The 13,936-nt window shown below is 42.6% G+C and overlaps 2 protein-coding genes across 3 annotated transcripts; one reads left to right on the top strand and one right to left on the bottom strand.

Moving 5' to 3' along the window:
- Nucleotides 1–267: 267 nt before the first annotated feature.
- degs1 (delta(4)-desaturase, sphingolipid 1) lies at nt 268–5,404 on the bottom strand. Of its 2 annotated transcripts, XR_013629714.1 has the most exons (4): nt 5,190–5,404; nt 2,306–3,048; nt 365–1,135; nt 268–319 (listed from the first exon to the last, which is right to left on the bottom strand). XR_013629714.1 is itself a non-coding variant. In XM_058077476.2 (3 exons), the coding sequence occupies exons 1-3, from the start codon at nt 5,269–5,271 to the stop codon at nt 989–991; spliced, it is 972 nt and encodes a 323-aa protein (XP_057933459.2). In that variant the 5' UTR covers nt 5,272–5,404; the 3' UTR covers nt 274–988. The 2 variants fall into 2 exon arrangements, 1 of the variants encoding a protein (XP_057933459.2); XM_058077476.2 differs by having other exon boundaries at nt 274–1,135.
- Nucleotides 5,405–6,673: 1,269 nt separating this feature from the next.
- fbxo28 (F-box protein 28) lies at nt 6,674–13,831 on the top strand. Its single transcript, XM_058078429.2, has 5 exons — nt 6,674–6,938; nt 7,593–7,702; nt 9,564–9,702; nt 9,771–9,966; nt 10,505–13,831. Exons 1-5 carry the CDS (start codon nt 6,750–6,752, stop codon nt 11,014–11,016), a joined length of 1,146 nt encoding a protein of 381 aa, XP_057934412.2. The 5' UTR covers nt 6,674–6,749; the 3' UTR covers nt 11,017–13,831.
- Nucleotides 13,832–13,936: the final 105 nt, after the last annotated feature.

Raw genomic sequence — 13,936 nt, forward strand, 5'->3', positions numbered from 1 at the left:
TCTTGGGTCTAACGATTAATCCAAAGAAGCAATGATTAATCCAAAGACGCTTCAGATTAATTGACTCTTGAGGCCTAACGATTAATCCAAAGACGTTTCAGATTAATTGACTCTTGGGGCCTAACGATTAATCCAAAGAAGCAATGATTAATCCAAAGACGCTTCAGATTAATTGACTCTTGAGGCCTAACGATTAATCCAAAGACGTTTCAGATTAATTGACTCTTGGGGCCTAACGATTAATCCAAAGAAGCTTCAGATTGACTCTTGTGTCTAACGATTAATCCAAAGAAGCTTCAGATTAATTGACTCTTGGTGCCTAACGATTAATCCAAAGAAGCTTCAGATAATTGACTCTTGGTGCCTAACGATTAATCCAAAGAAGCTTCAGATTCATTAACTAAGAAAAGAATAATTTATAAATAGTTCATAATACAGGTGAAATATGAATACCACTGTTTTTTGGGATGTTTTTAAGCTTCTTTCTTCCTTGAGTGTTGATATGTCGCACTTTGTTGAGGGGTCCTTGAAGGCACCATAGTCGCTATGTGATGCATAAGTGTGAACTTCTACACGAGACTGTGATTCCATGCGTTTATGGATCATATTCCGTTATGACTCGTTAGTGGCAATTAGAGAGAGAAGGGTGCCCTTGGCAGCGGAAATATGGATATAGATGATTCATAATGAGGGCGTGTCGGCTCAGGATGAGTTATGGTTTACGGTTAAAGTGTCCCGATTGACTAGAAACTAAAGTCAGGGTTTTTCATTAAAAAGTCTGCTAAATGTTTTTCACGGCCCCCCAACCAAAAGTTAGCGGTGTGATTTGTGCCCCGATGAGTTTGACCTAACCGGCGTACCAGACCAAGGCCATAAAGCGTAACAATGTTCCATATTCATGGTAGAGTAGAAGGAGCGGCGTACTTTGGGACCAAACTCAAATCTTCAACCACGTGAGTTCAAGTGTTAGTCTTGTTTCCAAAAAAAACTACTCCAGTTTGACGTCTCCTTTGACCTTCCTCTTGACCCGGGAGAATGGGCTGAGCGTGTCGTCCATGATGAAGTCGTACAGGACCTTGACCCAGGACGTGTACTGAGGGAGCTCATCGTAGTACTCTGCTGCTATTTGTTTCACCTGCAAGATAACACGTTGACACGTCATTCCAAGGTCACGGATCAACGCCTACTTCCGTTTTCATCGGCATTAGCACCAGCTTTGCTAGCTCCTACGGACGTGGCTTTTTCAGGTCCACATCCGGACGTACCTCAGTTTTAGGTCACAGCTGGGTGCCCGTTTGGGAGATACTTCTTTTAAGGCCAGGATTGGTACCGGTGCACACCTCAGGTTTAGGACCAGGATCGGGTACCGGTGCACACCTCAGGTTTAGTTTAGGGTACCGGTGCATGCCTCGGGATTAGGACCAGGATCGGGTACCAGTGCATGCCTCGGGTTTAGGACCAGGATCGGGTACTGGTGCATGCCTCGGGTTTAGGACCAGGATCGGGTACCGGTGCATGCCTCAGGTTTAGGACCAGGATCGGGTACCGGTGCATGCCTCAGGTTTAGGACCAGGATCGGGTACCGGTGCATGCCTCAGGTTTAGGACCAGGATCGGGTACCGGTGCACACCTCAGGTTTAGGACCAGGATCAGGTACCGGTGCACACCTCAGATTTAGGACCAGGATCGGGTACCAGTGCACACCTCAGATTTAGGGTACCAGTGCATACCTCAGGTTTAGGACCAGGATTGGGTACCGGTGCACGCCTCAGGTTTAGGACCAGGATCGGGTACCGGTGCACGCCTCAGGTTTAGGACCAGGATCGGGTACCGGTGCACACCTCAGGTTTAGGACCAGGATTAGGTACCGGTGCACACCTCAGGTTTAGGGCCAGACGCAGTAAAAACATGGATGATGGTTCAGAATCTTTGTTGCCATGGTTTTCCTCCATTTGTGGACATGTAGTATTTTAGGTGGTATTTTCGGATATTATACTCTTACCTCCTAGAGCTTCTCCTGTACTTGGAGGCCTTGACTACAAGGACAATGAAGCTTTCGTACGCATCTTTTTTTCAGATCATCAGACGGTGTTGTCGCGGAACAAGCGTGTGGCGTTGCTGCCTTGCTCAATAACATATGCTAGTGTGTTCCACTACAGGCTCGGCTTCAGTGCAGAAACATCTTCTAAAAGCTGTTGGTCTTAAAACTAGTCGGCCGGTTGTAGCTTGGTTGCCAAATGCACAGCCAGCAACATGACGTCATATCCGCCATCATTAGAGTCGGTGTTCAAAAGCGCATACTAACCATGGGCAGCCTTCGTCCAGGAATGCTGGGAAAGTCGTGGTGTTCGTTGTGGTAGCCCACATTGAAGGTGAGCAGATTGAGGGAACCGTAGTAGGAGTAGGTTTCATGGCCCTTGAGGAACATGTAGTGCTCGGCGATGAAGTGTCCGGAGATGGGGTGGAGGCCCATCCCCAGCATGGACCCGGCCAGCATGTACACCACAGGCTTGACCCCCCACACCCAGTAGAGCAGAACGTCGAAGGCCAGCTGGAGAACAACGTTGGTCAGCTCCAACTGGCTGATGGGCTTGGGGTTGATGCAAAGAGGTCGAATGGCGTAGAACAGAGGCTGCAGAATAATCCAGATGAACTTGCGAAAGCGGGTGCAGAAGAACCAGCCTTCAAAGGCGGTGGGGATGTCCACGTCCACGCCGTCTCCCCCCAGGTAGCGGTGATGGTCCAAGTGGTAGCGTTTGAAGGAGGCCGAGTAGGGCAGGCCGATGGGGAGGTTGGCAAACATGGCAAAGTATCGGTTCCACAAAGCTTTGTTGTTTCCAAAGGCCGTGTTGTGGGAGATCTCGTGGATGGCGAGGGTCATTGAGTGGTTGATGCAGCTCCCGAAGGCGTACGTCCAAAAAAGAACCCATTTCCAATCCAAATCTTTCACCAGATAGAACGCTAAAAATTGGATAGCCACCATGGTGCACACGATCCACTTCAGCCTCAGGTCGGGACCCATCAGGGACTTGATTTGGGGATATTTAGCTGTGGGTGGACAAAGACACATGAGTTCACACTGTGACAGAAGGACCTTGTCTCTAATGGGTGGGCGGCCCTTGTCGAGTATGGATGGAGAACGTCGGGACCGCGCTGTGTCAGTCCAGTCGGACTTAAGACAAAAGGCTTAGTGTAACCACCGATGGCATTTTTGGCCCCCGTGCTACGAACACGCCGCCCTGGAATGTCATCCGCACAAACGGGACCTTGCTCCATTGTTTGTAAACATTTTGGAAAAACCCGGGTACTAAAACGGAACTCCGCAGGCGAAGAATGAGTCAGGTTTCGGCATTCCAACCATGTACACAAACCTTAAGCTTCCATCCCAAATGGGATTCCGACTTCTGTTGACTTTCTTTGCATACCTGCACACCTGACATACGCCGGGAACTCTGAGCGAGGCCTGGACCCGAGGTGGGGAAAAAACTGCAACCGCACAAGTTTATCGCGTTGACAAAGCTGAACTGAATTTCAAAGGTCAGAAGAACGGGGGCGATGTCATGTGACCGAGATACCAGATAGCGCAAGCGGATGACTTCATCGTAAAGCCAGACGACATCTTCCACATTAGAACCCAAGCAAGAAACCTACACGCCAACATAGATTTACTTTGCCCCCCCCCCCCCCCCCCCAAGCATTATTGATACGGCCATGAAAAATTGAAAAATCATTGTCTTATTATTTGACTATGGTTGACTATTCCACGATTTGACTGCCAATCTCATATCAGCATCATATCCTCTGAAAATGTCATGTGACCAAGACTGTACCATTCTGACCATTCATTCCACTGTTCTCAAATATCTTAATTTTTATTTTTCTACACAAAATAAGATGAAAAATAAATAAACAAATCAAGAATAAAGAAAATCAATCAATCAGTAATAAATAAATATAATAATAATAATAAAAAGTAAAGAAACCACATATAGTTGTTGGGTAGACAAATGATATTTTTCAGATTAAAATGAACAAAGCATTATTAGAGCCCTGTAGACATGACAAAACACGACTATAGTCACATTTATACTCTTTTTATTTACAACATATTGCGCAACTGCAGGGTCTTGAGACATGCTAACTCGCAAACTAGAGAGCTAGCCTTCAAGTTATTTCCTTTCAACTTAAATAGCCAAAAACTTACCACTTCCACACGGATAGGGAGGATAACTATTAACAGTTATTTAACCTTTAACATGAACATGAATCAAACGTAATAATTTTTTCTGGGTACATGATACCATACAGCATCCATATAAAAAACTTACCACTTCCACACGGATAGGGAGGATAACTATTAACAGTTATTTAACCTTTAACATGAACATGAATCAAACGTAATAATTTTTTCTGAGTACATGATACCATACAGCATCCATATCAAACTTGTGCGGGCCGCGTGTTTGAGACCCCTGGTTGAAGCCCTTTCAGTCTCTTATGCGATTAAGGGCTATATAAATAAACTTAACACAAACGGTAATATTTTGATATTTTTTTTACTCAAAATTACGTATTGTATGGTCACACATTGTAAAAAACAAACAAACTGTATAATAGAAAGCAGGAAGTGAACAAATGTAACAGTTAGTGATTGTAAAAGTACCAAATGGAGGGGTAGGATTTAATAAGCTTTGCTTCTTCCTACTCCTTTTGGACATGTGAAACTGGGAACTGATTATGGGATGGACTCAATTGGAATCTGATGCATGTTCAAATGGAATTAAACCATTACTATTACTATTACCAAAACCTGAGTGTACGACTATGCGGTGCTATGAACTTTTAGTGGCAGTGGAAACGCAAACCATTTATAACACCAAAGATCCTCGTAATAGCTGACTTTTTTTCTAAAAAGCTGTTTTGAAACAATTTAATGACACCGGTCGTTATGTTTGTTGCCTAAAACGTATATGCTGTGAACAATGTAAAGCGACACGAAACATTTGACACTGCATCCGGAGTGTAACATCACCGTTACATAACCCTCGTCACCACAAGTCCACTTCTGTGGCGGCACCAATTGTGCCATTCGTCGGTATATGTCGGTATATGGACGGTATATAGAGTAGTAGTATGTACTCCAATAGATAATGTGTTGAGCCAAAGTTGCTAAAAGATAAGTAACTCACCCAAGATCTCCTTCCTTCTGTCAGCGTGCGGCTGGTCGGTATAAACCCATTCGTAGTCCTCACGGGCGACCCGGTTCCCCATCTTTAATGCTAGTGTTCACACTGGGTCAGAGCAAAGTAAAACAAATAAAATCTTCCGACTTGTGATAAAATGGTGGGCCTTTGCTGCCTTCCTCTTTGCCGCCCCGCCTGTGTGACGTCACCACGCTGCATTCCTTGTGCACGTGAAGAGATGCCAAAGGGTTTATAGCAAGGACACAACTAATGATATCTACTTCCGTAGTACGCCCTGCACTGCTTTGGCCGCCATATCGGTGAGCAGAAACCAGAGGCAATTCTTTGTAGACATGTCCTACTCCGCCATAAATTGCTCTGAGATAGCACAAAAGACCGGATTTCATACTTTTCCCATCATTCCCTATCCATATAGGAATCATGAACACACATTTATTTAGCTTTTCTGCGCATTCAAGTGCAAAAACATGAGTGAATGTGAGCTAGCTAACAACGTAAGTCATGGGGAATACCTATTTTGATAATATAGCCCTCATTAAATAAACTAAAAAACAGCAACAGTGTTCCATTGACATACCAGACTTGTATATTAACTAACATATAGCATAAGTATTATTGTATTATCTTTGCCTACAAAGACTTTTTCACCTGAGGGCTGTGTCCAGCCATCCCAAGGAGAGCGGACATGGGAAGTGTTGTGGCTGCTGCTGTTGTTGACAGAACTAGCATAATTATGTGTTAGGGTTATCAATGTGCCTCGGAAAGAAGTTTGGCTCGTGTTTTACATCATGAAAATAGGGCAATAGACTGCAACTATTGTGTTTTATCAGTGTACGTGTTAATGCGTGATCATGTTGGTAGAGGTTTGTTTTAGCTTCACATTGGGAATACTTGTATCCCAATGACAGCATTGTTAGCTAGCTCATATTTACTAGTTTTCTCATGTTATAATACACACAAAAGGGAAAGAAATATGTGTTCATGTTTCATATAAGGATTGGGAATGATGGGCAAAATGTAAAAAAAAGTGTAGTTCCCCTTGAAGTGAACTTTTTATGAGTCCCCACACAATATAGCTTTAAGCTAGTTTGTTTATGTGGGTGATTAGTTGACAAGTCAGTGATGGTCATGATTTAGATGATTGAATGTAGTTAAAGCTTTTTATTGACATCTACATTTATCACATTTGTTTACTTATTTCGCACTATTGAGTTCATTTTTGCTCAAATAATGGAGTAAAAGGGAATAACGATATAACTATAACTGTCGTTCAGTTGTTGGCACATATGTCAGTAGATAGCCTTTGTTTTGTTCTGATTAGAATTAAGATTAACAAATTAAATACAACATAAAAAAGACAATAATAGATATTTTCTCTCGTTTATTATTGTGCCTACACAGCACAAGGGTCCAATAGCACCTGTCACCCACGGTAGGCAGCAAGGAGCAAATGCGGCGCCGAGACCGCCTGGAAGCGGAAGACCGCGGAAAGGAAGATGAAGAGGCTCTTCGGCGACGTCACTTCCGCCCACTCGGTCGATCAAAATGGCTGCCGTCCTGGAGCGAATTGATAACCGTGTCGGTTCCTTGGATTCCGACGTTGTGTTAACAAAACAAGCCGCTCCGTCACTGGATCAGCCCCACCAGAATAACCCTCTTTTAGGACTGCCTATCGTGGCCATTGAGACCATTCTCCATTTTTTGTCTTACGATGAAATCAGTTTGCTGCGCTCGGTAAGGACAAAAAAACCTCCTGGAAGTGTTTACCTCATGGTGGAGATGTTATTTCTGCCCTGTGGTCACTTTGCAGTCCTTTTGTGAAGCGGGGATATAAGTTGGCTTTGATGGTTGTGGCTTAGTGTCGTTAATAGCCTCAACATGATAGCACAACCGTCACTCCATAGCTAGAATAGGAATGTACTTGTGTGCTATTTAGTGCCGTGTTGTCCTTTTTAAGGAGACTTGCTGTGACGTATTAGACACCATAGGAGAGAACTACAGGATGCAATTTCTGAAGAAAGCTGAATCTTTGTTGAAATGCTGCGCAAATTGTGTAATGTTTGGATTTTGGTCAAGGAAAATGTGGATAAAATTGGCATGTGCGTAATGTGAAAGTAAAATAGCCAAAATGTATGAAGGAGTTGAACACTTATGGGATTTTTAGAGAAATGTGCATGTAATGTAGGTCTATCCCATTTAACGTAAGGACAATGGCTACAATGCTAACAGTTAGCATGCTAACACCTAGCAGGACAGCATAGAGCACCAAAAGTGCTTAAGGCGCTTCTTTTGTCACGTGACACCATGCCATGTAGACATACATGGAAGGGACTGTTATTGTCATAGCAGAGGACAATGCATGTGGTTTGTCTGCTTTGTGGCCTGCAGGTATGCAAGCGTATGGATATGATCTGCCAGCGGGTTCTTAATCAGGGCTTCCTGAAGGTGGAGCGTTATCACAGCATGTGTCAGAGGCAAGTCAAGGCTCAACTTCCCAGGTGAGTGTTAACTGCAGCAACTTAGGAATGAAATGAAACTCTTCCACAAGTGGCTCAAAAATCACCCACACTAGAATCAATGCCTTTTTATGCCAATTTTGCCATTTTGGTTAGGAATAATCACTTGTATGATATTTAGTATTATATTTAGGACCACACAAGAATGATTTCATCCTCCAACAATACATATAGTAATGTTAGCCAGCTAGTGTCAGCTAGTTATAAAGTAGGCTAATTTGTTGATAATACTAACAGTCATGAAAAACACATACACAATATTGTATGAAGATAATACATGTTGTATTGGCACTATGTGTAAAATAATAATAATAATTTATTCCTGACAGGCAACGTTGATAAGAATCAATGGTTCCTATTGGATTCCATAGAAAATACATGTGTATTTATTGAAGGTTGGGGTAGTAACACAAAAACTAAAATTTCTTAAAATTTATAAAAGGTAAGTTAAAAATGTGAATGTTATGATAGCAAAAACATGTTTTTTGAGGAATACCTGGAATATGAAATGATAACAATTTTTCATTACAAAGATATTTCAAGAAAACAACCTGACCTGGTCATTTTTGACCCACTTATGGAAGGTTGGGGTAGTAACACAAAACTAAAAATTTTTCAAATGTATAAAAGTTAAGTTAAAAATGTGAATGGTATGATATCAAAAACATGTTTTATGAGGAATACCTGGAATATGAAATGATAACAAATTTTCATTATAAAGATATTTCAAGAAAACAACCTGACCGGGTCATTTTTGACCCACTTATGGAAGGTTGGGGTAGTAACACAAAAACTAAAATTTCTTAAAATATATAAAAGGTAAGTTAAAAATGTGAACGGCATGATATCAAAAACATGTTTTTTGGGGAATACCTGGAATATGAAATGATACAAAAATTTCATTACAAAGATATTTCAAGAAAACAACCTGACCGGGTCATTTTTGACCCACTTATGGAAGGTTGGGGTAGTAACACAAAAACTAAAATTTCTTAAAATTTATAAAAGATAAGTTAAAAATGTGAACGGCATGATATCAAAAACATGTTTTTTGAGGAATACCTGGAATATGAAATGATAAAAAATTTTCATTAGGAAGATATTTCAAGAAAACAACCTGACCGGGTCATTTTTGACCCACTTATGGAAGGTTGGGGTAGTAACACAAAAACTAAAAATTCTTAAAATGTATAAAAGTTAAAAATTTGAATGGCATTATATCAAAAACATGTTTTTTGAGGAATACCTGGAATATGAAATGATGAAAAATTGTTATTACAAAGATATTTCAAGAAAACAACCTGACCGGGTCATTTTTGACCCACTTATGGAAGGTTGGGGTAGTAACACAAAACTAAAAATTTTTCAAATGTATAAAAGGTAAGTTAAAAATGTGAATGGCATGATATCAAAAACATGTTTTTTGAGGAATACCTGGAATATGAAATGATGAAAAAATGTCATTACGAAGATACTGCGCATTTTTGACCCACTTATGCATCTAAGTGTTAATAATAATAATACGTTTTATTTGAATAGCACTTTTCTAGCAACTCAGACACTTACATTTAAAAACTGGTTCACCAGCTCAAGCTCCTCCCCTGCAAGAGTTCCACTTCCTGGGAGCTAGCTTCCGTAACCAGGGATGGGAGTGAAGAAAGGATTGCTAACATCGGCAGTGCATTCGCTATGTACCATTCTACCAACGTATGCCTCTACCGCAGTGAAACAATCACCTTCTGAATGCTATGTTTTCTCAAATTAGGGGAAATTCTAAGTTGATCACCACAAAATGATTGAAACCAGATCAAGTGTATTTCTTTGTTTTTCTTTTCTTTTCCAGACGAGAGTCAGAACGTAGAAATCATTCTTTGGCTCGTCATGCTGACATTCTGGCTGCAGTGGAGACGCGCCTTTCTCTTCTCAACATGACCTTCATGAAATACGTCGACTCCAACCTCTGCTGCTTCATCCCTGGAAAGGTGAGCTGCCACCTTCTCACATAAGCCACCCACTGAAGGCCATGCACTGTTGTCTCTTCTGCTGTCAGGTCATAGATGAGATCTACCGTGTGCTGCGATACGTCAACTCCACTAGAGCTCCGCAGAGAGCTCATGAGGTTCTGCAAGAGTTGAGAGACATCTCCTCCATGGCGATGGAGTACTTTGATGAGAAGATTGTTCCCATTCTGAAGAAAAAGCTACCGGGAGCCGACTTGTGCAGCCGCCTGATTGGCTCTACTCCTGGTAGTTATCTTCTCATTGCTTTTGCTTCTCGACAAATCATTCAATTCTGTTTTCTCATATTTGGATTCCACCACCATGCTGGGAATTGTTCATGGATTCCTGGTCATCCACCCGCACCAGGTGGTCCTGGGGTTTCCATGTTTGGGATACAGCGTTTGGTTTTGGCCTAATGGTGCTGCTTTGTGAGTCGCTCCAGATCCACTTATGCGTGCTGCGGAGGAATATGTAGTTGTACGGAGTTACAACCTCCCCACCTTCAGCACCTTCAGACTAGATGAGATGAATGCTAGTCATCAAGGATGAAGATGGTACCCTTGAACATGTGAAAGGATGTTACTATAACACGTCTTCTTATGCTTTTTCACTTGACTTGTTTACTCTTTCTATTCCTGTGTTTTGTCTTGCATTAGGTATAAATATTTTAGTGTGCCAAAAAAAATCATATTTGTTAGAATCAAGACTTTGGCTCGCAGAAATCTTCATGTCATCGATGATGTTTGTATCAAATGAAACTAAGGATGTTTTTCAATGTCTTCAGTGGCCGGTCCGTCGAGTTCCCTGACCACCATGTCCCTGCTGGCCAAGAACGCGCCATCCCGCTCGGAGATGACCAAGGTGCAGCAGCAAGTGAAGGTAAACGGTGCGTCTGTGACGGTCTTGCGGCGGGAGATGCAGGAGATCCGTGTCAAGCAGCTGGAGCAACAGAAGCAGCTGCAGGACCAAGAGCAGAAGCTGCTGGAGCAGACGCAGGTCATCGGCGAGCAGAACGCCCGCCTCGCCGAGCTTGAGCACAAACTGCGTGAACTCATGGACAGTAACGCCGCCGCCATGGGAGGATCCACCAGCAGAACATCTGTCCCCTCCACGTCCAGCAGCACTCCTCTGTCTTCTTCTGCGTCCAGCCTGGCTGCCATGGGCTTGGCAGGAAGCAGGGCGGAGGCCTCCTCGCCGGCCAGAGAACCGCCCCGCGAGGGAGAGATATCCCTAAAGCGCACCAGAAAGAGCTCAGACCTTTTACGAAAGTCAAAGCGCTTGCGCAGTAAGAAATAGAGACGTTTATGTCCTTTATTTAAATATTCCGTTTGTTGTGGATGCTTGGTTCTAGTGGTCACTCCTCATCCCGCTTCTTTCCTTTCCGATGTCGTCAGTGTGTCCCTCGTGGTTAGCGGCTTGACTTGTAGGACTTGGGTTCCTTTCTTCCTGCCTCATCCGAGCTTCAATGAAGTGCTCTGGAAGAAAGGTTTGCAAAGAAGCGCTCCACTCAATAGCGTCAGGTTGTACATTGCTGTACAGCCCACCTAGATCTGGTATCGCCAAGAAAGGGGTTCCTTTGAGGGCCCCATCATGCACCTTTCACGCTGGAAACGCATGGTGCTGTACTATATGCAGTATGTATTGATGTGTGTACACAGTGCATTTGTATGCAAGTGTATACTGTCACAAAAGTGAGTACACTGCTATGTCTTCTCATGGAAACAACACTTGGATCAAATACGTCAACTCATCAGCCCGTTCTTTTTCTCCCTGGCGTCACATGACTTGTAGCGGTAGGTCTTAAAGCTGCACCTCGGATCTCTCCCAACACGCTCAAACTTGGCACTTCATGGCAAGGAACCCAGAGTACGCTGAATTGACGGCCGGACAGTACACTGACTACTTTTAATGGTATCCAAGGGTTGTTTCCTCTGTTGTTGCATGGAAAGAAATGTAAGGGCTACTCATTTTTGTGACATCTCTATTTTCTATATATACTACAAACATACAGTAGGTACACGTGTATGTGTGTATATATATATATAGAGTATACACACACACACACACACAGATAAAGTCGGGGCCCACAGGACCTATTTTTGGTGGTGGGTTTTCAGGGGTGGGGTCAAGATGACATCTGATTTGTATAATGGGCCATGATGTATAAAAACTGCAAATACTTAAAGGGGACCTATTGTAGCTGCCCTTCAAGTATGCCCATTAATAACACACATCTTTATTCCATGTACACCGTGTAACCAAAACATATAATTTCCGTTATTATGACAAGGTTAAAATAGGACCAAGTAAAAAGTGGATGGAAATTCCAATTTTTCATTCACTTTTAAGTCCTTTTAAGGTAACAATTACCTCCAAATTACCACATTTTCATTCTCATTTTCCACCCTTTGTATTGAGTAGTGGACACAAAGTTTTCTGGCTCTTCCAGAATCTGCACCTATTCCAGCGCCCACTCCTGCTGTGATTGGTCACACTCCCAAAGTGCTTCCTAAATACGAATGAACGCCACTTTTAGCAGAGCTTGGATTCGAGGCCAGCCACGAGGCTTACAGACACGCCCATATAAGGAAGTCTGCCCCTTTGTGACATCACAAAGGAAACCAAGCTGAAACGTTAGCATGGTTTAACACCAGAATAGAACAATTGTAACGACATTTGTAGGTCAGAAAAGCATCATAGGTCCCCTTTAAGACATGTTTTTTGTGTTATCATTGGTAATTGCTTCATGTAATTTCACCCCATTTTTCACCTTTGGACACCCTGATTTTGTGTTACCGAATGGCTCATCATAGAACATAGAATAACATACAACAAATTTCAATTTTCCACAAGGTTAAAATTATACATCCATGACCACAACAAATGATATATCTGCATTTGTAATCCTCCAGCTGTTTGACTTTTGACTGTAAATCTCCATCTCCGTTTGTCATGGAGGCCATGTATCCTGTCATACAGTATCTGAAACTCAGTACTCACTTTGTTATCCTATCTGGTCAAGGGCCAGTACTATACAGATGAAACTTGGGAATTCTCAGGGAATGGAAAGGCTCACCTGAGCAGGTTTCATTGGCTTATACTAAAAGACTAGATAGGACAGACTACATATTTGCCTTTGGGCATGCGGACTAAACAGGACAGCTCTAACCTGTCCTATCTAGTCTACCGAGTGTTATCCTGTGCTATGTTGCGCCTATTTAGTCTAACTAGTACTGTCCTATTTATTGCCAACACTGTAAACAGACTCCAGGTCCAACGCTGTGGTACTAGATAGGACAGACTAGAGTTGTCCTATCTAGTACCACCACCATGGTACTAGAGAGGCCAGTTCTAGTCTGTCCTATGTAGTCTTTGAGCATGAGCACTAGGTAGGTTACAGGAATTCATGCTCACGCTCAATGAACCGCAGCTACTGGCAGCACTCGTGCACCCCAGACCATGGCCATGCTACTCACTTTCCAGCTACTTGGACAATGTCTTGACTCAATGTTAAGTCAAGTTGATTTATCTAGTCCTTAACCCCAAAATAGACAGTAGAGGACAGCAAAGAATAGTATATCCTATGTATAGTATAGTCCCTTAAAGGGATACCGTAATAACCAAGTGTTGCTTTTGGAGTTATGACTACGTTTGACACGTTTGGCAGCCTCTCGCTGTCATGGCAAGAAGAAATGGAGGTGCTCTTAACGTCACAGAACAGCTTCGGCCTCCGACATGCGTTTAGTTTTGCTCGATTCCTGCACACATTTGCTTTGTCGCCGTATGTTGCTTACTCGTAGGAGCGTTTTGTGCTGAACAAACATGAAAATGTCATGGAAAAAACGTGTTTCCTTGGCTGAGGCCTCATACGGTCAGTGTATGTTATTTCTCGAAGATCACCCAAGCTTTTGGCAAAGGAAGCACGGAGAAGGTTGACGCTGAAGACCATTGTGCTATCTGGATTTTTACACTGTATTCTCCATGTACCATGTCAATTGTGTGTTGTAATTATTCCATGTATGTACACCAGTGAGCTACTCTTTATTTTCTTGCATATACGTTGCTGTTCTAGATGTGTACATCAATTAAAACTCACCCCTTTGCATGTTAACGCCTTAATGTGTGCCTTCTTGTCAGTTCATGTATTGAACGTTCCGTACAAGACTTTTATTAACTTCCCTCCTAAATTATTTGATATTTTATTTAGCGAGAGTAT

The sequence above is a fragment of the Doryrhamphus excisus genome, linkage group LG14 (genome assembly GCF_037039965.1).
Source record: "Doryrhamphus excisus strain RoL-2023G ecotype Guam linkage group LG14, RoL_Dexc_Guam_v1.1, whole genome shotgun sequence".
In the NCBI taxonomy this organism is placed as follows: Eukaryota; Metazoa; Chordata; class Actinopteri; order Syngnathiformes; family Syngnathidae; genus Doryrhamphus; species Doryrhamphus excisus.